Below are 23,393 nucleotides of genomic sequence, written 5' to 3' on the forward strand. Positions count from 1 at the left end.
CACAAATTCCAGCCATGCTGTACCTACTTTCCAGATGATATCCTTTCAGGTCACATGCTGAACTTCCCAGGTAGCTTTTAACTTTTAAGGAAGAAAGGAAAGAAAAAGAAGGGAGGCAGAAGGAAAGAGGGAAATAAAGATGGAAGCATAAAGGTTTAGAGATGGAGAGAGGAAGAGAGAAAGAAAGGAGAGAGAAAGTAGAGAGAAGAGGGGCTACCGGTGTTTTATGCATAAAATAGAAATATAAAATATTGATCAATTGTCTATTGTTATTAAGAAGATTGAAATTATTTCTATTAAATATATAGTTTTCAGGGCATGATTCAAATAAACATTGAACACTGAAATCTTTTTTTTATGGTAATTACATAGGATATTTATTATATATCTGTTTAAAAATTTACTGTGTATCTCAAGGCAAGCACAACCACATCAAATATTTGCTGCCCTGAACAATTAATAGCAAGAACAAGGATTGCAATGTGCATGTTCTGATTTAAGTACTCCAAGATTTTCTTCTTCTTTTCCCCCGCATTATTTCTTTTTATTTATTTTATTAATTACACTTTATTCACTTATATCCCCCCAGAAGCCCCTCCCTCTTCCCCTCCCGGTCCCACCCTCCCATCCCCTTCTTCACACATACCCCTCCCCAAGTCCACTGATAGGGGAGGTCTTCCTCTCCTTTCTTCTGATCCTAGTCTATCAGATCACATCAGGAGTGGCTGCATTGTCATCTTCTGTGGCCTGGTAAGGCTGCTCTCCCCTCAGGGGGAGGTGATCAAAGAGCAGGCCAATCAGATTATGTCAGAGGCAGTCCCTCTTCCCATTACTATGTAACCCACTTGGACACTAAACTGCCATGGGCTACATCTGTGCGGGGGTTCTAGGTTATCTCCATGCCTGGTACTTGGTTGGAGTATGAGTCTCTGGGAAGTTCCCTGTGTTCAAATATTCTTGTTCTGTTGCTCTCCTTGAAACACTGAAATCTTAACACAGCTTTTAAATTTGAAAAATGCCCAGGCATGATTTTAAAGCCAATTATAATTCTGTTATTTAAAACAAGTACAATTGTTTTAAAATGTGAAGTATTCACATGATTTAGTAATGATGGTGATTTCAGTAATTCAGTGCCATGTTTTTACAATTGAGAATTGTTTGCATTTATTTGGGGATGGGAGGGGTTGGGAAAGAGACAGTTTACCCTTTTAACCTGGAATTCTGACTCCTAAATGACTTAGAGAATATGATAGAATTTCCAGTTATCTTAATGTGATATGAATGAGCCTCAAGTTAAAGTGATTACCTCACTACACTGCCAGGACATCTAGGTTCATCTTCTACTTCATGATATAATCATCGTATAGTGAAGCTGTTCAGTACACAGCCTACGTTGTGATCATCGGATTTTAGTGAGCATCAATGGTGAGGACTTCGGAACAGGGCTGGTCCTTGGGCAGAGCTTGATGACTTATCTTAAGTAGCACAGGGCAGTTAGCAGCTGTTAATAAAAAGGGTAAGCATGTCTACCTGCTCAGACCGAGAGACTCTGGAGTGGCTATTCAAACAGATCCTCTACCACTCCCCAGGACCCAAAGTAGGTGCCGAAGTCTTCAAGGACCAGAACTGATGAAAGCAAGAGTCTGTTGTTTCCATGGAAATGAAGGGCATGCAGAAGTCTTTAAAGCAGATGTGCTGAAGAAGGCTCGGTGCTTTTTTCTTTCTGATCACTTGAGAAGTGAATCAAGTAAAACTAAGTATGAACCCAGGTCATGGCCTTTGTGGGAGCCCTTGGTCTGTGGACCTTACCAATGGACACAAGAAGAGAAGCCCTCTTATGCAGATGTCTGATGTCCGTGAACATTTTCTTGTATGTGAAATTTTGCTGTGACTGTTATCTGTGCGTTGGCCTTCCTTCACCATTATCGCAAATACTGGCGAGAATCAGTTTATAAGTAGGGAAAGGTTCGCCTGGGCTTAAGGTCTCAGAGGTTTGAGTCCACGGTTACATGACCTCACTGTTGGCAGGCCACTGCTGTGGGTACTGGATGGCAACAGTAGGCGCTCAGGGTGGAATGAACCTCTCACCAGTGCCAGGGAAGCCAGAAACAGATGCAGAGACCGGGGTTCCACAGCTTCCATTGGACAGGTCTCCCCCAGTGGCCTGAAGGCCTTGCAGAATGCCTCACCTCTAAAAGTCTCTAGCCGGTTCCACAGTGCTAAGCTGAGGGCCAGTACTCTAACACATGGGACTTTCTGGGACATCCAGATCCAGATCTAAACTACAACAATCTGTAATGCTCAACCCACCGAACAGTAAAACTGGGTTCCCAGATAATTGGAAGATGGATCAAAGTTTAAAAAGCTTTTCTTTTATTAGATTCAACAAACAAACAAACAAACAAATCATTCTGGTGCTTCACTGGTCTCATGGCACACATCTATTTTCTACTTCCAAATCATTGATGGCTCTTGTTTCAGTGTGATTCCTATGCAGGAAGCCTGGGCAGACCTGAGCGTTGTTTCTGAGAAGTTCTGAGCATGGACTCTGCAGACCGATGGCTCCCAGTATTGTTGATAGCAACGTTTACAGTTTAAACACTTCACAGACATATTTGAGCTTCACAGTGCTTGTTTAAGAATTCTGTATTCCGCTTGGTTCATGTTGAAGATGGCTTTAAAGTCTGCTGTATTGCGATCCTTCACAGAGTTTCTGACGAGCATTGCATGTGTAACCACCATCACAGACAGGATCTAGATCAGCCCCATCACCCCACCCTGTGCTGCCCTTTCCCCTTTATTATCAGCACCCCTTCCCCCAGAAAACCCACTTCTACCTCTACATAGCTTTGCTCTTTCCAGAACATGATAGGAATAGCATGTGCTTGCTTTTTGGTGCCCAGAGGCATCGTGTTACAGGAACACAGCGCAGGTTGCTCAGGAGCTCGTCTACTGAGGAACCTTTCGGTTGTTTCTGGGTCGGCAAGCATCCTGTCTCAACATCAGTGGATCTCCAGAGAGGGCCTAGGAAGCCATTTTTTCCAGGAGAGAAAACAGCTTTTTTTTGAGGAAGGGGCTAATTCCCAAGACTACAATGCGGAAGCAACAGAAGCGCAGAAACTGGTTTCGGGACGGTTTTTATTAACTGCAGGCAGTGCTTATCTACGGATTCTGTATTCTTATTAGTATGTTTAAGACGTACAGAATAGCAGGGAAGGAGGTTTAATTCGGGGCCTCAGTCTCCCCGCTTTGAAGAAACAAGTGGTTTTAGTTTCCATTTTAAATACTGGAAGACGGCAGGATTTAATCACAGCTTGTACTGAGCAGCAGCGACTGAACTAGAAGGGCATTCATTCCACTTGCTGGCGAGGCAGCTGTTAACAGTCTCATTTTACTGACGGGAGGCTAGCTAGAAATTACGCCCCGTCTTTGGAACTACCCAGCTGAAGGATCAGGCCTCGGATCTTCTCTTTGTAGATCCTGTCTTTCTCCTGTGATCCCAGAAACCGTGTCTCACCTCAACTCTTAAGTGGCAAACCTCAGGACCATACCTGCCTTGAGGGGAGGAGCTGAAGTTTCTCTGTGTGCTGTGGGAAGGTGTCCGCTGTGCTCCATCTCCTCGTTTTCCTCCATGGCCTCCTCCGTGACTGATGCTCCTTTCGGGAAAAAGGCCTCGATCAGGTCCCTCTCCACGCTCTTTGGTCTGACAGCCCTTTCCACGTTTGCAAAGCCGCAGTTTCCCCACCCCCTGCTGTCGTTCAGGTGAACACAAACCGCAGTTCTCCAAGTCTTCCAGCCCAACGGGCGTTGAGGTTGAGCAACCAGCAGGTCAAAGTGCCCCTCCCCCCAGCTTTACTGTGCCGGCGGCGGAGCTTGTGGCTTGGGGGATGGGGGGGAGGGTTCGGACAGAGCAGAAACGTTTCCGGGGTCCCTAGCACCCCATCCTACCTGCATGCACGTCCTGGAATCTGGCTCAGCCGCCAGCCCAGGCCAGCTCCGCCCAGAGAGCCACTGGGCGGCCACACCCTGCGCCGAGCCGGGTTCCTGTGAGCGAGAAGCCTCGCCCCCCGACGACGCTCCCGAGGCTCCGCGGCCGCCGCCCCACCCCGCCAGGCCTCGCCGCCGCGATCGCGCCCCGCCAGCCCGCAGCCCCCGGTGACTTCCCAGGGACCATGCTGCGCTGGCTGCGGGCCTCCGCGCTGCCCACGGCCGCCTGCCACGACGCGGAGCCGCCCACACGCTACGAGACGCTCTTCCGGGCGCTGGACCGCAATGGGGACGGCGTGGTGGACATCAGAGAGCTGCAGGAGGGGCTGCGGAGCCTGGGCATCCCACTGGGCCAGGACGCCGAGGAGGTGGGTCGCTGCGGGGTGTTGGGGCGGCTGCAGGCACCCTGAGGATACAGCCAGGTCCCGGGAAGTGGGCGGCCTGAGGCCAGGCCAGAAGGAGGCGGAACTATGCCTGCCAGCCCGCTGAACTACTCCAGAGAGTTGGAGCTGGAAGGCGGCGGGTATTTTTCCAAAACTGTCAGCTCTTTGTGAGAGCATCTCTGGTTCTTGGTTCTTGGCAAACTTCGCCTGGTTGTCCTGTTGTCAGAGTTCAGTGAGTCCCAGGTTGAGTGAAAGAGACACTTTGTGTCTCCTTGAAGCAGCGTTGTTAACAACAACTAGAGTTTATTATTTCAAAACGGGGTAAAACCCGCCGCTCCCAGCTCCTGGTTGAGGTAGAAAGGCCACATTCCGTTTTTATGACATTCTAAGTTAGTGCCCTGAGTACACACATTGATTTGAATTGTTGACCTGTTGCAAAGCAATTGTACTTTCTCTGAGTCATGTAAATTGTGCCAGCGACATCCAGGCCCCTTGGCAGGGTGGGGACACTGGATCTGGAACTTGTCCAGCCCGCTGCAGTACAAGATGACACAGGCTTGAACATGCTTGAGTTACTGCGGGGGATACCAACTGCTCTGTACCTATTTTTAAAACTCCTCTTTCAGTCGTTCGGTGTCATTAATAGAGGCCTGTTTCACTTTACTGTGTCTCCTTAGTAAGTTACAATTTTATCTATTTATTTATTTATTTGTAACCTACCCATTTTGCCCAAGGCATTATTATATATAACTTTACAGAACTTCTGTGTCTGCATGCAGAGTCCTTTTTTCATTTCTGCTCCCTGTTCTTTCGCCTTCACTCTGGCCATAGCTTTGCCTATTTAATACACTTCCTGAAAGAACCAAGTTTGGTATCTTTGGCTGAGTGTGTCTGTTGTACTTGCTCTGGGTTGACTCATTTCCTCCCGTCTCTTGAATCAAAGGCCTGTCTTGGTAATTTTGAGTGATAGCATCTCTTTGGTCGTCCCTGTGGTTGCATCTCACAGGCATGTTGGGGGTTGTTTTTATTGTTCTCTTCCAGGTGTTTCTAATCACTGACTTGATTTCTTTGACTCTTGTCTCATCTTAAGCATGCTTTAAAATTCCCAATACATTTTAGTTCTTTGAAAATATGAATAAAGTAGACACAACGTCTGGTGCATGCCTATAGTTCAAGAACTCTGGAAGCTGAGGCAGGAGGATTGCCACAAGTTACAGGTCAGCTTGGGCTCTGTCCTCCCCTCATCTAAGTCAGATTGGAGTGAACTGAAACAAACAGAAGAAACAAAACCTCAAGACCCCCCCCCCCCCAACCCCACAATAACAACAGCCCCCTAAGCAACTCAGGTTCAGGGGGAAAAGTCTTTAATTAAAAAAAAATGTTACATATAAATTATGTAAAAACTATATGTATATAAACATCAGAGAACACGGCAGCTCATGATTATCGCTAATAAATTGCATATTTTGCACATACATAAGTTATATTCTGTTTGAATGTGTATTGTCACTACTGGTGTTTGTGCCTGGCATGGTCAACTATTTCCAGCATTAACACATTCTTTCTTAGAAGGTTACCAATGTTTATTCCTCAGTGATAAGAGATTTTCTATATTTTTCTTCACAACCTTTGTAGTATTTCAGTTTAGGAAAGTGAATGAATGTACACTGTTTTTGTAGCCAAGGGAAATTACTATTTTTTAGCTAATTGTCACCTCCTCTGTGGTATGTCATTTGAGACCACCTTCCAGAGGTGAGCTGACCGAGTACTGTTGTGGGTGACTCTCTTACCTCACCTGTCACTATTGTTAGAGTTTACGAGTCGTATTACTTATTTAATCACCTGTGTGACAGTCAGAGGACAGCTCACAGAGTCACTTCTCTCCTTTTACCATCTGAACTCCAAGATGGAGCTCGGGCCTAGGTGGCAAGTGTCTTTACCCTCTGAGTTGACCTGTAGGCCTGAGTCTTAGTGTTTCTGTTTCCATCATAAGTAGGACAACTTAGCCAAAAACAGGCTGGGATAAACATGTGGTATGTGATATGGCAGAGGAATGCCTTGGCCATGGGCCAACTTTACACCAGATTACCTGTGCTCTGGACATATGTCACCTGACTATGTTTCCACTGAAGGCCATTTCTCCTCACATCTGCAGTGAGTTCCACCATCCCCGGACACATACTAGAAAGACTTTCCTTCCCATCACTTCCCAAGGCTCCTTCCAGCTGTGCCTGGAACATGGCTGCTCTGGTTGTTTTGTGCTCAAACACTCAGAGATCCTTAGCAACCAGGCCCCAGCTTTTCAACCTCATTCATGATTCATGGAGGAGTGCGGTTTGAAAAGGAAGAGCTTCATACAAGAGAGCACTTCCTAGAAAGTCTAGGGAATTAGCCAAATGGTATTGACAAGGAGGCGCTTGTGGTGGGGAGAAGTGGCCCAGCTTGAGCGCCCCACAAACTCCAGGCACTGCTCGGAGCAGCGCTGGGAAAGGATGGCTTTGCAGTGTATCAAAGGTACCGTGGCTGGAGGCCGGAGGATATCAGTCAGCTGTGAAGGGAAATAATCCCACTCTTCCCACACCACACGAAAACTTTATGGAAAAGCAGGTTGCAATTACAGTGCTTCCTCTCTGTGGGAGTACTGCCATTATCCTGCTGAGAGAAAAGCCATGCTGACTGTTTCTGATTTTGCCTTTCTGTGGTAAAATCATGACACCTTGACATGGACAGTTCAGAGACTGGTTGGCAAGCTTTGTTGGTTTTTTGAGACATGGTTACTCTGTGTAGTCCTGGCTGTCCTGGACTTGCTCTTGTAGACCAGGCTAGCCTCGAACTCACAGAGATCTGCCTGCCTGAGTGTTGGGATTATAGGCGTGCCCCACTGCGCCCGCTTGCAAGCTACTTTATTATGTGCAGTTTTGGAGGTGCTTTCTCCTGCTTTGATGTACAACTCCAAGAGAAGACACCGGAGGAGAACCAAGCTGGATCACTGTGTGAATTTGCAAGAATTCACACAGTGGCAAGACTGAAGGTTTACACTGAGCCATGGTCCTTATCAACCGGGTCCTATGACATCATCTGGGTCCCGTGACTATCGGTCAATCCTACCAGATGGAGTTTTACATTTTTAACCTGGACACTTGGTCTTGTCTAAATTGGGGGTGGAGTTTGTCCAGTAATAAAATGTAGAACCTTTGAAAAAAAAAAAAAAACTTTATGGAGTTCTCAGTAATTTTCAAGATTCTAAAAGGATCTTGAGATCAAAGTGGTTGTTAATTACTGCTCTGCAGCATCTTTAATGATTGTGTGATACAAACCACTTCATGTTTATAACGGTATATTATTGTCAGTATCCTGATTGCCACTTAGCTTATTGATTGTGTCAAATAAAATTACTTTAGAATCCCTTTGCTTTTATTTTTATTGTTTCATTTTGTTCCAGTTATCTTCATAAGGTACATTTTAAAAAACTTCCTGAGCTACTAATGTAATTACAATATTTTTCCCTTCCCTTTTCTCCCTCATATACACTCCTCCAAATTCAAGGCCACTTTCTTCATTGTTATTGCACACACACACACACACACACACAAACACACACACATATGTATGCATGCTGAAATATAACCTGCTCAGTCTGTATGCTACTTGTATGTTTCTAGGACTGACCATTTGGTATTGGACAGCTAATTGTGTGCTCTTCCCTGGGGAAGACAGTCTTTCCCACATTCAACATTCTTTACTTGCTTGTAGTTCCCTGTGCAGTGCTGAGGCCTCATGGGCTTTCCCGCATCCAGTCTGGCATGACTGTTGGTGTTATCCTTGTTCAGCTCAGATCTGGACAGCCATTTTGACCTTATGGATGAGATGGTGAGACTTTATGGATATTGTCTCTGACATTGCTAAGAGACACAGTCTCACAGCAAACTCCTCGATCCTCTGGCTCATAGACTCTTTTTCCCCCCCTCTTCTTCAAGATTCCCTGAACCTTAGGTGTGGGAGTGTGTCGTAAATGTATCCATTGGGACTGGGCTCCACAACTCTGAATTTTGGTTGTTTGTGGCCTTCTCTAATAGCCTTTGCCTTGCAAAGAGAAGTTTCCTTGGTGAGGAGTGAATCCTGTACCTATGTAGGTGTAAGGGTGGATGTTTAGATTGTTGCTAGGGAGTATGCTGGTTTAGTAAATTAGTGGTTGTGGATTCTCCTCCAGTATCCGTGACTTCACCATACTGGGTAGTTAGCCAGGTTTCCTGTCCCAGGCTTTAAATTCAATTAGGGAGTTGTTGGTTACCACCAAAGTGTGCCACTACCGCACCCTTAGGGTTATTGTGCCATGCTGATTATTACTGTGTCATAGGTGGTACAGCTAGATTGGGTTCTTCCATCTTTTGCAGGCTGTGTGAATCTTCTGGTACAACGAAATGTCCTCAGAGAGTAGGTTTTCAGGTCAGTTCCAGCTCAGGGGCCTCTGGGCTCTGTTTCTGGAGCAAATGGCATCGTCAACAATAGGGACTTACCTTCCACCCCCTGGAGGTAACCAAGGGCCGTAGCAATAGGCTGTATATTTTAGGAGTCTTTGGACAGCATTGGCCAAAAACTCAAAAGAGTCCTCTCATGTCTGCTTAGGTGGTCTTTGGTTCTTGGAGGGAGACTTTTCATTCCAGGTGAGAAAAGTTCACTAAAACTATAAGTGCATATTTCAATATAGAATTACATGCATTAAAGTTATTTTTTAGGTAAAAAGTTAATGGTATGATTCCTTATGGCTTTTTCAGACCTTTACTGTTACTTTACCCTCTTCCCTCTTCCTTCTGTATTAGCCTCCCTCCCGCTCCCTAAAGAGCTCCCTTTCACTTCCTCCACCAGATCACTAGTGCCCTGATAATCCTCTCTCTATCACTCCCCAATACCCCTATCCTGGCAGTGATCCTGTTTACTCTCCTAGCTTCTGTCGCCACTCCAGGTTGTATACTCACATCTGAAGGTCTGGAAGTAGGAGCCCCCAATGAGAGAAAACATGGATGCTTGTCTCTCTGGGTCTGTGTTGCCTCATCCAGTATGATTGTTTCTACTTCCATCTGGGTACTTGCAAACTCCATGACCTCATTTCCCCTTACAGTATTCCATTGTGTGTATGTATAACGTTTTCATTATCATAGAATACATTTTGAGAAATGAACATTATGAAGTCTGAGGATTGCATGTTATCAGTTGAGTTGTATGTTTCTTTGAACAAACTTGGTTTTCATTGCATTCTCTGCTGAGTGACAGACAGTCTGTGCATTTCCAATTCTATCCATTTAGGGGATACCAGTTTTGATAAATGTTCCCATCCTGAAAGATAAATTCCTCTGTCCCGCCTTGCCTTCTTTACATTTTTACTTTTTTCTGTTCAGTGGACCGGCATATATCTCCACACATACGATTGCTAATCTCTTCCAGAGTTACACCCAGAAATGTTTGTATTGGTTACCCGGGCATCCTTTTTATACTAATCAAATTGGCACACAAAGTCCATCATTGTATCTGGAAAACTGGAGCCAATAAAATTCTTCAGTTTGATGACTCAGACAAGAGATATTGACCAAGGCACGATCAAGCATTGGTATATTGCCAAGGACCGAGGAGATGCTCTGTTTGAGCGTACATAGGTAAGAACTATGGATGACTCCAAGTTCCAAGCTAATGGTTTGCCCCTAAGACAGATATTTACCTTGAGGGGAAATCTCTCTAGATTTTCACCTAATTTTACCTCTTCCTCGTATTTCCAAACTTTTTAGAATATATTTGGCACACGGAAGAGAGGAAATGTCTATTTAATTTTTTTTTTTTTTTTTAGATTTTAAGCTATTTCTTAATGTAGTTATTATATGTGCACATTTCTGTGTATCGTGGTGCACACGTGGGGAGTGCAGGACAGGACAGTGTAGGAGTCCGTTCTCTGTCTGCGGACTGAGCTCAGGTAGTTAAGATTGGTGGCAAGCACCTTCATGTGCTGTCCCATGCTTCAGCCTCCAGTGTCTTAACATTTTGGATACAACAAACATCCAAGTAGAGTGTTGAAAACAGGCGCAGAGGGCCTGTAGCTGATCAAATTACTGGGGGGAAGAGAAAAAACTTTATGGCAGGCAATCCTGAGACAAAAATTAAGAGCCAGCCAGATACAAAATTGCCATCCTACATTTTTTTTTTGATACTGTGACTTCTGTTTGCTCTTTTTAAAATTTGTTCTTTGAAAATTTCATGCATCATGACAGTACATTTCAATCATAACCGCCTCTACTCCCTCTCTTGAACGAGCCTTAGTCTCCTCCCCAAGATATTTCCCTCACAGCTTCCAGTCCTTCTTGTTTAATTAATTAACAAATGCAGCCCATGTGTGAATGGTTGTGGGGTCATTCACTGGCATTGGCAACCTTCCAGTGGTCACCCCCTAAAGAAAAGTGACTCTTGCCTCCCTCAGCAGCTGTCAAAAGCTCCTCAGCTAGGGCTGAAGTGTCAGAAACACTTCCCACTCGATGCACGCACGTTTAACTGGCTTGATAGTACACAGGCCTTATGTAGGTGACCACAGCTGCTATGAGTTCATGCCATGTCTGGAGGATGGCATTTCTCGGCGTTCGTGCCACCTCCAGCACTTATGTTCTTTGCGCCTCTGCTTCCACGATGTTTCTTGAGCCCTTTACTACAAAGTTAAGAGAGAAAATGCATGTAAGTTCTCCTAGGACTCAGGGCTATTAGAGTGTGGACCCGGGGCTCCTACAAAAGCAACAAGAGCTCTTAACTGCTAAGCTATCTCCGCAGCCCCACAGAAGAGGGATGGGAACAGGCCTCCTTTGTGTACTGAGAGAATGCAGCCACACCTGACACAGTTGGGAGGAGCACCACCTCTAGAGGAGGTGCCCATGTGACCACACAGAAAAGGCCAGAGTCATGACGAAGATAATGAGCAAAGGCAACCGAGAGTGTTTTTCAGGATTGATAGGGAAGACTAGGCTGCAAGGTTGATAGTGTCATGTTATAACATACAAGCATTTTGTCAGATGTCACTTTTCATTTTTGCCCTGAAATTGCCCCGTTCATTGTTTGCTTGTTGATTTTTATGTTTTCACCAACTGATATACAGGAGTAGTTTCAGGGACACAGTGGTTGGCTTTCTTGGCCTTGTTTACTGCTGCATCTCCAGCTTAATAAACATTGTCTTACACCATTCAAGAACATCAGCTAAATAGAAATCTTTGCATGATTTTGAGAGATTTTTCTAATCATTTTCACTTTGGATTTGAAGCTTCTAGGAATTAAATAACTTGACTAAGACTCTGAACGTAGTAACTGGTAAAAACACTTAAACCCTGGTCTAACTGACTCCATAGTCCAAAATATACCATAACTAGCTAATGTATGATAGACAATAATCCATATTTCACAGTGAACTTCATTCAACTTCTGCCAGCAAATCCTTTTGCTATTTTCATAATCCAACCAGTCAGTTCTACTTTACTATTTACAAGGTAAGATTTTTGGACTCTTGAGTGGACAAGAGAGCTTAAGTAGCATCTTACGGAACATTGCTTTATGGACACTTACTATCTCTACGTGTAATAACTAAAAAAATGATTATAAATAAATAACTATGAGTTGGTGAGGGTACAAGAGAGGGGATGCTTCATAAAATGATCATAGTAATTTACCAGGAAATGTGAGGAATCTGAGGCAGAAAAATAAAAAAAGAGGTAAACATCCTTACTGTGGTGGAGTCGGGGGACACGGGCTGCTGGGAATTTGGGAAAGGAACTGACAGGCTCAGGATGCTCTCCCATGAGAAGGCCATATTAGACTTATATAGGACTCTCCCTTTTTGTTTGCTTTCCTCTTTCAGGAATTTTAATTCCACGAAGAAAAGGTTACATTAGACTCTAGAAGATATAACCTGGAAGGAAACACAAAAGATACTGATTTTGTATATTTTAGAATATTTGATGTCGGTTGTTTTTCTTACACCCCAATCTCCCAGCCGTGATGTCTGAAAATGTATTTCTATTATAAAGTTTCAGACAGTTTCAATATTAATGGAGCCTAGAGGTGAAGCTCAATAGGCCAACATTTGCACTGTGTGTGTGCGTCTGTGTGTGTGTGTGCATGAAGGCTTGGGCTAGATCCTCACCACAACAAAAGGGGGAAATATTAATTCAACATCTCCATAGTTTAAAGAGAAATTATAATTATCTCAATAGAGCAAAACCCTGAAAAAGTCAAAGCAAAGCAACAAACATTACTAAACTGCTGCTTTTACACTTGATTCTATTCCATCTGTGATTATGAAAATATATAATGTTACTTTTTATAGAAAAAAATGAAAAATTGTAGAATACAAGATCTAGATGATCTCTGAGATCAGTTTACCCCATTGAACTCTTCCTGATATTGAGTCCCCACGAGAGTTGCCATTTAGTACATATTACATCACCATTTTAGTGTGTGTGCATGTGTGCACACTTCTGCGCATGTATGTGGAGGCCACAGCTAGCCTCCTCTGTTGCCCATCATTTTATCTCTTGAGACAGGGCTCTCACTGAACCTGGAGCTCATCAGCAAGCTAGACTGGCCAGGCAGCGAGACCCCAGGATCCTCCCGTTTCTGTTGTTCCGGGGCTGGGATTACAGAAGTGAGACACCATGCTCAGCTTTTTACCTGGTTTTTCATTGCTTTATTTGTAAGTCCAGATTCTGGAAATAGAGGATGTGGTGCTGTTTCGTTCTTCTAACCCTAAACACCAGCAGACAGCTTGCTTCTAAATCCCTTGACTCTCCCTTTGTCAGCACTGTGTTATGTCCCTCATGACCCCCATGTCAAAACATCAAATTTCAGATCCTGTCCTCCATCTCCAGTGTCCTGTGACTATTATTTTCCTCAGAGTATTTCAGATAACACCCACATATGGGGACTATCTTTTAAAAATCAATAGTATAACCTTTGATCTAAAAACAAAACAAAAAGCCAGAAAGAAGGTGCCAAAGGAGAAATAGGTGAGGGCAGAGCAGAATACAATGAAATGTGGAAAAGATTAGAAAATTTATGGAAAAAGAATAATGACAAAGCGCTGGCCCCTGTTCCTCAGACCACCATGGACCACAACCATGTGTAACACCAGTTCCAGGGGAGCTGATGCCTTTTCCTGGTCTCCTCCATCACCAGCACGGATGAAATACACACACATGTGCAGGCAAAGCACTCGTACACACAAAATAAGAACATCTAAATCAAAATAAAGTCCTCTCCTGTGGGATACTCACCATCGGGCCACCGAGTGTTTTGAGATTCAGCCTTACATGGCCTCCCCCTCTCAACAGCTCTGGGGAAAAGTGTCTGTTCACGGGGTGCAGCAGTACCTATGGCTGATGGAGACTGCCTAGGATAGGTGATGGCTTTTGTCCTGCCCTTAGCACTCAGTGTGATGACAGGGGTAGAGCCAGAACTAAGAGGGAATGGCAGAATTAAAATTTATTTTGAATTTTAGTATCCAATCAAAATGTGTATTTATTCATTTATTTTTGAGCGAAGGTCTTATTCTGCTTTAGCTCAGGTCGGGCTATCACTCAGGATCCTTCTACCTGACCCTCAAGTGTTAGGTGTGTGCCATCTCACTGAACGATATTCAACTTTGCTCTTTTCACTTTTAAAAGTGTCCAGTTTGAAAAATAAGTTATGAAAAAGCGGGGAGTTTTGCTGTGAAACTGCACTTCTATATTTTGCTGGAGCAGGATGAGGGGCCACAGATATACGAATAAAGGGGTTCAGGGCGCCTAGTAGCTCTGGAGGGTGAGGATTAAAAAAAAAAACCCACAGATACAAAGACAAAACAAACGAAGACAAAACCCAAAACTCCTTTTTAGACAATTGGTGTCTGGAAGTTTCTGGCGGGAGGGCCGGAGAGTGGGGTGTGGCTGGCTCTGTCTTGGGGCCTGTTGAGCCTGTGTGGAAGCAGGACCTCCTGCCTGATGACTTGAGGACAGAACCCTTATGCCTGAGTAGCCGCTGGTTCTTATGGCTCTGCACGTGTCCCCTGCATTCCCAAAACGGGTAGATGAGCGTGCTCTCCTTTGGGTGTGGTATCCCCTGGAGGTGCTTTGCCTTTGGCCCCTCTCCCTCACTGCAGGCAGGCATCTTTGTGTCCTCCCAGAGACTTCTGCCCCTGGGGGACTCAGAGGGCCACAGGGTGGGTTACCTGGCCACAGGAGATACTGCAGATGGATTCCCTCCATGAAGACCTTCTTTCTTATCTGTACTACAATGAAGATGCAACTGTGGACTTTAAATATATGGAAGGCCTGGAGAATTTAGGGGTCACTCACTCTCTGGAGGATAAGTAGGTGGGCTTCATGAAGCTCAGGTTGATGTCAGAGCTATGACCCCTAGAGAGGTCCCCGGAAGCACAATGAAGCCAATTTTGCATGCTCCCAAACTTGACCTGGGCACTTTCAGTTGCTGCTGGTTTAGTATCGCTTTTGTTTTTTTGGGAATAATCCAGGGGTTCGGGATGTAGCTCATCAGTAGAGTTCTTGATTCAATCACCAAAACCACATAAGCCTTTGTGGTGGTGCAGGAGGATTAGAAGGCAGGAGGATTATCAAAGTTCAAGGTCATCCTCACAGCTAATATCCTCGAGACTATTTCTCAGTTTTCTTTCTGGCTGTAATAAAATTTCCGACTTCCAGTGTTGTAGCCAACATTGCCGTTGGCTACAGTTTTGTGTCTTGGAAGTTGCATGAGCTTTTGAAACCTCAAAGCCCACCATCAGTGACACACCTCCAAGAGAGTTCATCTCCTAATCCTTCTCAAACAGTATGGAGCAAGCATTCAAAGGTATGAGCCTATGGGGTCATTCTTCTTCAAACCGCCACAGCCTCTGAGCCCAAGATATGCCTGGGGTTTAGAGAGCCGGAATATTTACCTCACACATGTTTGGGGGCTCAGACGTAGTTGGGAATGATTGTTTCTGCCTCTAAGAGGCTACCGTTAGTTAAGAGTCACCCTCATCCTCTTAGCTGTGTAAATTTTTGGAGTCTTTATTTTAAGCTTCCATTTGTTTGTTGACCAGATGTCTTTAAAGCCATTCCATAAGCCAAGCAATGCATTGTGGTTTCTTTGTCTAAGCTATGGTTGGGAGAAGTGTTTCCCAAGAGTGTTCCTTCTAATGACTGGGTACTCAGCCAGCGGTCTGCTTCGAAGTGTGGGTGGCACGCCTTAGAGGTGCGTCTTAAAGGTGGCAACTTCAAGAGCTGGAAATCTTCCACATGGAGCAGGGGGCCCTGGTCCCTTTTCTTTCAAATTATGATGCGTATTTTTTTATTTGATGCCAGTTAGCCTTGCAGAAGGAATCCTGGATTTTGCCGTAACAGTTTAAGTCCTTTGAAAACCACTTACTCTTATTCAACATTTCTATTTTCTTGCAAATCTTTTTGGCAAAAGGTATGAGGCTTTGCACATCCAGTCATTATGGATGAGGGCCTAATTATCAAAATGAAAGGGGAACCATTCACCAGGGCTCTGCACCAGCCACATGGAGAATTCTATTTTAAAAGAACCCTTGGGCTTTTTCTCTTGTAAAGGTTACATCTCCTAAGCAGTTTACGTGTGTGAGTTCTCATGTCTGTAGCATAAATTTCATTCATATGGACTAAGAATTTAATGAATTTTTTTAAATAGAAATTTATAGTGTGAAGTACAAAAGGTACCTTTTTATTGTAAAAATGATAAGTTTTAAGTGATTATTCTGCTGTAAGTAGGAGGGACTGAATATATAAACAGATAATGGCCAGACCATCAATAAAAATAGACATTGACTCAGCACCTACAGCCAGGAAACCTGGTCCTTAAAAGTTACAGGCTTGGAGGAGGACAGTTGATGCCTCTAGTGACAATCTAGGAAGTTAAACGCTAGCTTCTGTAAAAATCCCCTCCTCGAATGGCTGGGACTTGATTAGTTAAGACTCCTTATGTTCACACTGGCACTGCTAGTTTTTGCTTCCATTTTCAATCTTGGATTAACTGAAGGCAGCTATGCCTCCCCGTACAATCATATTAAATTCTCTGTTCCTGGCCAGCCAGCCTGTGCCCACCCCTTCACATGCCAAACCTCCCCCTTTTCCACCACAAAGCTTCCTGAACTCTGCCCATCTTTGGGTCTGTATCATAACACAGATGAAGGTGACAGCAAGCTTACAAGACATGACCCGTGTTTTTGGTTTTTATTTCCATAAAGCGAATTATAAAACAACCAAAAGGAGAAACCTTAGCCTCTGTGTAAGAGTTAAATTGGCGCCATCTACTGCTTGTGGAACTGCGAATCTTTACTTAACCACAAGAAAGGTTGCAGAACTATGCCAGAATGGCTAGTGACACACCTGGCCCAAACTAGTATTTTAGTCTGAAAAAAAAAGCAGCCAGTCTGCTTCAAGTCTACACACAAGTAGTGCAGTACTTGAGCCCGTGCTAACAATAAGTATTTCTAATTCTTCTTCTTTTTTTTTCCTGTAGAAAATTTTCACTACTGGTGATATCAACAAAGACGGGAAGCTGGATTTTGAAGAATTTATGAAATACCTGAAAGACCATGAGAAGAAAATGAAGTTAGCATTTACAAGTTTGGACAAGAATAATGACGGTGTGTCCTCTTACCAGTTCTTAGGAAAAGTCTAAGATGATACAGTTAACCTTCCACATGATTGCTGTTTGTATTTACTGCGTATTTTATCAGTGTGATTGTGAGTTCATAGTTCTATTCACTTATCCTTTTTTTGGAATTATAATTTTATTTTATTGTTTCAGAGGGTCTCTTTTTGCCCAGGATGGCTCTTACTTGGTGCATTGCTGAAGAAGATCTTCTGATCGCCCTCTTTCTAGCTCCTCAGTGCTGGGATTACAGACATGGGCCAGCAAACCCTCTTTTTTTTTTTTTTTTTTTCTTCTTGTGCATTGGTGCACCTGTGTTTGCCTGCATATATGTCTGTGAAGGTGTCAGATCCCCTGGAACCATAGTTACAGACAGGTGTGAGCCGCCATGTGGGTGCTGGGAGTTGAACCCAGGTCCTCTAGAAGAGCAGCCGGTGCTCTTAACCACAGAGCCATCGCTCCAGCCCCATTTTCATTTATTTTTTTAAGATTTTATCGTCTTTTAGGTTTTTTTTTGTGTGTATGTGCATGTGTGTGTATGTGTGCATGTGAGAGTGTGTGTATGTGTGTGTGAGAGTGTGTGTGTATGTGTGTGTGTGTATGTGTGTGTGAGAGTGTGTGTGTATGTGTGTGTGAGAGTGTGTGTGTGTATGTGTGTGTGTGTAGGGTTAAGTGCACATGAGAACAAGTGTCTACAGAGACTGTGAAAGGGCATAAGACCCCGTGGAGCGGGGATTAGAGGTGGGTCTGAGCTGCCCAACATTAATCCTGGGAAACAAACTTGGGCCCTCTGTGAAAGCACTAAATGCTCTTAACCACTGAGGCATGGAACCTTAAGAGTCTGTAGTTTTAGTGAAGAAACTATAGATAGCTTTGTTTACTGAATTAAAAATTGTCATAAAGTGTTAACTATTGAGATTATGCTGATCACATTTACAGTTGCAGTTTAAAAAAATTATTATTTTACCTTTGTTTAATTACCTTCCAGTAAGAGGTTATTTTTTATGTATGGGAATGATTATTATATATTTTAAAAATCAAAAATATTCATATCTTACACTGATAACCTTTTTGAATAGAAAAGGTAGTCTCTGATCCTTAAAATGAGAACAGTGCAACACGAGTGTCCATTTTGGCTGGAATGGCATTTTTCTCTGTTTAAAGAAGTAGCTTGGGAATAGAATTCCAGTTAAATATGTAGAAAACCAGCAGTAGCCGTGTAGGAAAAAGCACTGGATCCCATGCCCAGAGGCAGCCACAGAGAGGGAGAATGAATTGATAAAGATTATAATGCAGCTCTAAATGTTTCCTGACTTAATGCGTGGTCAGGGTCACTCATTCACAGACTTGTTATTCAAGAAAGAAGTGGATCAATGGATTAAAAAAATATATATATCGTCCTTTTCAAAGGTTGGTTTGCAAACTTTTTCTATCTGTAAAAATCCAGATAGAAATATTGGTATGTGGGCTCTGTAGCCTGAGTTGTGGCTGTATTTCAGCCAAAGACGGTATGCAGGCAAATTGTATGGCCCTGTGTGAATAAAACTTTATTTAGAAAGGAAGTCAACAGGCCTTATTTGAGTTGAAAGTTACAGTGTACTGGCTACCGATTTAGACTGAACACTAACTTAAAATCAAATTCCTTCAACCTTTGGGATGGTTTTGTTGATGATTCATGACAGCAAACTGCTGAGTGTGTGGTGAGGTGGAGTTGCAAAATAACTCCAATAAGCCTCATGTTATGTGCCCTCAAGTCTAGCCTAAATCCAAGTCTCAGGCCAGATCCAGGTTTTAAAGTTAACTTTCCTTCCTCCATGCAAACCTTCAGCCCAGCCTGGACCCTCTACAGTTCAGCTGCAGAGACAATGTTGTCTGTGTCCAGTTAATAGCTGGGAGCTGAGGCAATCTCAAGACCACCTGTTGCGTGACAGGTGCTCAGCCATCCAATAGACGCTGTGCACGTTGTAGGAAACTGTAAGGAAACTCCAGGAAACTGTAAGCAAACCACAGGAAGTGTTAACAGTCCATTTCTAGTAACTGTAGACAGGTTCCCCTTCACTTATTACTGTGTTCTGCCCAGTTCATGAACCCCCAAAGACCAGGAATAAACAGACTCTGCTGTAAATACATGAGGTTCTTTTTATTATAAATTACAAGCTGCAGCTTGGGCTCACACCGCCCCCCCCGCCCCCCCCACCGAAGTGGTGAGAGCTGAGAGCCCCAAGCTCAGGTTAGTTGGGTGATTTAAAGATTCTGGTCCCTCCCAACATGCCCAAGGCAGGGGCGATTCCTGCCTGGGAAGCATTTATTGGTCAAAATGCTACATTTTGAATTGACTGGCTATAGGAAGGTCCCCAGACCATTAATGATCTGGTGTCCCTCACTAGGGGGATGGGCCAGTTTCCTAGCAACTGTATCTCTAGTGGGTGGGGAAAGAATGCAGTAAGGCAGTTCTCAGGGCATTCCTGGACTTCTCCACCCAGCTAGTTCAGGCCTTAAATATGAATAATAACTGCTGATTTTTAATCTTTTGATCTCTCAACTTCATATATTATTTTGAAACAACTTACCATTATTGGGTCATATTTTCATCAGAGTTCCTTAACTGAAACATTTATAGCTTATTTTCTCATCATTCGTGGACTATGCACTGGTGAATATTACTAATTTGCTAAAAATTTAACCTTAGAACTAATCCCATATTTCAGTTACTCATGACCATGCACAGAAGAGTAAAAATTTTGACTCGCTGAATGTAGACATTCCTAGTTAAGATACAGTAAGGATAAGGTGGCGTTCTTTATTCTTAAAACATAAGGTGGCATTCCGCTTTATTTTAGCTCTCAGACTGTAAGCAGTTGTCTTTTTCATGATCTATTTTGTTTTGTGCATCTCGTGTGTTTGTACATCTTTTGGTGGATAATTTTACCTTATTGGCCATTTCCCACACATAGTTCTGGTATTGGCAAGTCGGAGAAAGCCTCAGTGTGTGCTGCACAGAAATGTAGATTCCTTAGAAAACTTTTGTCAGGAGGTCAAGGTCAGTGAATCAACAACGCACAATTGTGAGGTGCCTGAGCAGAAACACAAGATGATAGGTCAGCTGATGGAAATGCAGCAGAGGCTGGAAGGAGCCAGGACCAGAATTCCCTGCAGGACCAGTGCCTTTACAGTTGCTAATTCAGAGTCTGCAGTAACTTTAGAGAAAAAAGTACTGAGCAGGCGACTGCTGGGAGGGATCCAAGTGCGTCACCCCTCCATCCCCACATTCCCTGCTATCCCTCTATCTCTGGGTGGATCCTCACACCAGCCTGTCCACAACTCAGGCTCCTCTTTCAGAGGATGTCTTCCCTTCCCCCTGTCCTTTGTGTGGTGTCCCCCTCCCCGCTTCAGACAACAACAGCAGAAAGCTTGCTGTCCACACCACTGTGGCAACACAGCCCTGTTTGCCTGTCAGGATCCTCCTGAGTACTGAGCCACCTGAGGGCAGAGCAGGGGCGCTTGTGTTTGTGGGGTGTGTTCTGTTTTCTCTCCTTCCCTTTGTCCTGATTTGTTCCATCCACAATGTTCAGATTTTCCTTGTATTATTTTTTCTCTCTCTTCCATTGTGTTTCCATCCTTATTGTCTATTTTTCACTTTCAGGTTTCTCAGAGGATTCTATTCTCTTTGGGTCAGTTTCTTGGTTTCTTGCTCTTGTTCACTTGGTCAGATGTGACTCCATGCGTAGTCAAATGCCCCTTTATTAAATGTGGATATGATCACTTTTAAATGAGCAGTTCTCCTGGTGCTTGTCATTCTTATCGCTTAGCAAGGCCATGGGAGCGTTTGGCCTCCTGTTGGGAATATCACTGTTTATCTGCTAGGCTTTATGATTACTGAATGAAATGATATGTGAATATTTGTGTAAAGTGTCTGTGAACAATTTAAGTACTGATGCCACAACATGTATTTAAGCAAATCGCTGGCTTACGTGAATACTTAGTTTCACCTTAAATTCAGAAATGTTCTCAGATTCTGGGTCTGACCTTACTCTGTTTTCATTGCTTGAAGGGAAAATTGAGCCTTCCGAAATTGTCCAGTCTCTCCAGATGCTGGGCCTATACATTTCTGAAAAACAAGCAGAGTTGATTCTTCAAAGGTAAGCCCTCCATCAGCCAGACAGACCACTTTTGACTTTTCCTTTAGTATCTTGTCTTGGATGCTGGTTTCTAAGTGACACTTTGAAATACCCCTCTACATCTAGCATACTGATTATACTGGCCTGCTGTCTCTCCTTCCTCTGTTGCCTTTTTATGTCTGTGTGAACACCTGTTTTCTACAGTGCAGGGATGGGAGAGGGAGGCCCAACCTGGGCTAGGTGGTTGTAGCAAGGCCTCAGGGGCGTTGGGACAGCAGGAAGTCCTAAGTCTAGAGATAGGAGCTAAAGGTTTCGGTGTTACTTTAAACACTTATTTTGTTTTATGTGTAGGGTGTTTTGTGTGTGTATATGTCTGTGTATCACTCACATGCCTGGCACCTCTGGAGCACAGAAGGGGTGTCAGGTCCCTGGGAACTGGAGTTACAGATGGTTGTGAGCCACCATGTGTGTGTTGGAACCCAAATCCAGGTTCTATGGAAGAGTACTTGGAACTTTTCATCTCTGAACTATCTCTCCAGCCCCTGGCTATTACCTTTTAAATCAGTTTGGTTTCTTCCTTGTTTTGTTAACTCTCTAAGGAAATGAGGTTCAGTATACTATTTTCCTATAATGAACCCCAGTCGTGTTCACCTCTCCACTATACTCTCCTATTCCATTTCTCTTCTGCTGGCCACCTTCACCCAACTAGTAGCTTCTCTATTTACATTTTTAAAAACACCCGATTCTGCATGAGAAAAAAAACATGGAATGCATAAGAGAAAATGTGTAATATTTGTTATTCTGAGCCTGCCTTATTTCTTATCATGATCACCTCCATTTCCATCTATTTCCCTGCAGATGACATAATTTCTTTCTTCTTTATAGTGCTCAATTCTCTGGTGTATGTGCATGCGTGCGTGCGTGCGTGTGTGCGTGTGTGTGTGTGTGTGCCCAGCCCTTCATCTGTCTATGGACATCTAGGCTGACTCTATGTATTGGCTATTATGAGTAGTGCAGCAATAAACATGGAGGAGAAATTACGTCTGAGGTGTGCTGACTTAGAATCCTTGGTGTACATTCCCTGAAGTGGGATAGTAGAATCAGAGGCCAGTTCTATTTTTAGTTAGTTAGTTAGTTAGTTAGTTAGTTAGTTAGTTAGTTAGTTAGTTAGTTAATTTATTTATCTATTTTTAGCATTCTCAATACTGATTTCCATAGTGGCTGCACTAGTTTACGTTCTCATCAGTCCTGTAAAGCATCCTTTCCCTCCTTCACCCACTGCATTTTAAACAGGGGTTGGGAGGTGGAAGGGGGGGTGGGGAGGTGGAGGAGTGGGAGAGTGGGGGTTGGGGAGTGGGGAGGGTAAGGTGGTATGTCAAAGGGATTTTCAGTTTCATTTCTCTGATGTCTAGATTGTTGAACATTTTCCATATATTTATTGCCCATTTGTACATCTTCTCTTGAGAACTGTCCACTCATTTGGCCACTTATTGATTAGATTATTTGTGGGGTTTTTATTTGGTGTTTAATTACAATTTTTTTTCTTTGTCATTTATTTATTTTGTTGAAGAGGCTACTTTTTGAGAAGAATGAGGTGTCTGGGATGCAGCGGGCTTATTTTGGGGTACTTTGTTCTATTTTCTTGATCTAAGTATCTGTTTTTTTATTTTATCAATTATACTTTATTCATTTTGTATCCCCCCATAAGCCCCTCCCTCCTCCCCTCCTGATCCCACCCTCCCTCCCCTTTCTGCATGCATGCCACTCCCCAAGTCCACTGATAGGGGAGGTTCTCCTCTCCTTTCTGATCTCTAAGTATCTGTTTTTGTGTTAGCACTATGCTGCTGCTGTTGCTGTGGCCTTGTAGCATAATTTAAAATCAGTTTATGATGGCACCTTCAGCATTATTCCTTTCGCTCAGAGTTGGTTTAGCTATTCGGGGTCTTCTGAGCTTTTATATGGATTTTAAGATTGTTCAAGTTCTGTGAGGAATGGTATTAGAATTTTACTTGGGAATTAAATGAATTATTTCTAGTAATATGGTGATTTGTATAATATTAATTTATACAAGCTCTTTCTATCTTTTAGTGTCTGCGTCCAGTTCTTTCTTCAGCAATTTACATATAAAGTTTTTGTTAAGGAGATTTTTCACTTTCTTGGTTAGGTTTGTTCTCAATCTTTCTTTCCCTTCCTTCCTTCCTTCCTTCCTTCCTTCCTTCCTTCCTTCCTTCCT

At 43.5% G+C, this 23,393-nt stretch overlaps 1 protein-coding gene and 1 non-coding gene across 3 annotated transcripts in view; both read left to right on the forward strand.

Annotated features, from left to right (window-relative positions):
- The first annotated feature begins 4,078 nt into the window (after positions 1–4,078).
- LOC129684904 (calcium-binding mitochondrial carrier protein SCaMC-1) overlaps positions 4,079–23,393 on the forward strand; it is a 35,734-nt gene continuing 16,419 nt past the window's right edge. The window contains exons 1-3 of one of the 2 annotated variants that reach the window (XM_055618162.1): positions 4,079–4,355; positions 16,908–17,034; positions 21,094–21,181. In XM_055618162.1, coding sequence (XP_055474137.1) covers positions 4,173–4,355; positions 16,908–17,034; positions 21,094–21,181 — 398 coding nt within the window. In that variant the 5' untranslated portion in view covers positions 4,079–4,172. The remainder of the gene's footprint in view (positions 4,356–16,907; positions 17,035–21,093; positions 21,182–23,393) is intronic. The other variant, XM_055618161.1, reaches the window with a different exon arrangement.
- Positions 6,971–7,102, forward strand: LOC129684939 (small nucleolar RNA SNORA69). Its single transcript, XR_008721420.1, has one exon. It is a non-coding gene; the product is annotated as a small nucleolar RNA SNORA69 (small nucleolar RNA).

Source organism: Psammomys obesus, unplaced genomic scaffold, assembly GCF_907164565.1.
Source record: "Psammomys obesus unplaced genomic scaffold, mPsaObe1.curated_primary_1811, whole genome shotgun sequence".
In the NCBI taxonomy this organism is placed as follows: domain Eukaryota; kingdom Metazoa; phylum Chordata; class Mammalia; order Rodentia; family Muridae; genus Psammomys; species Psammomys obesus.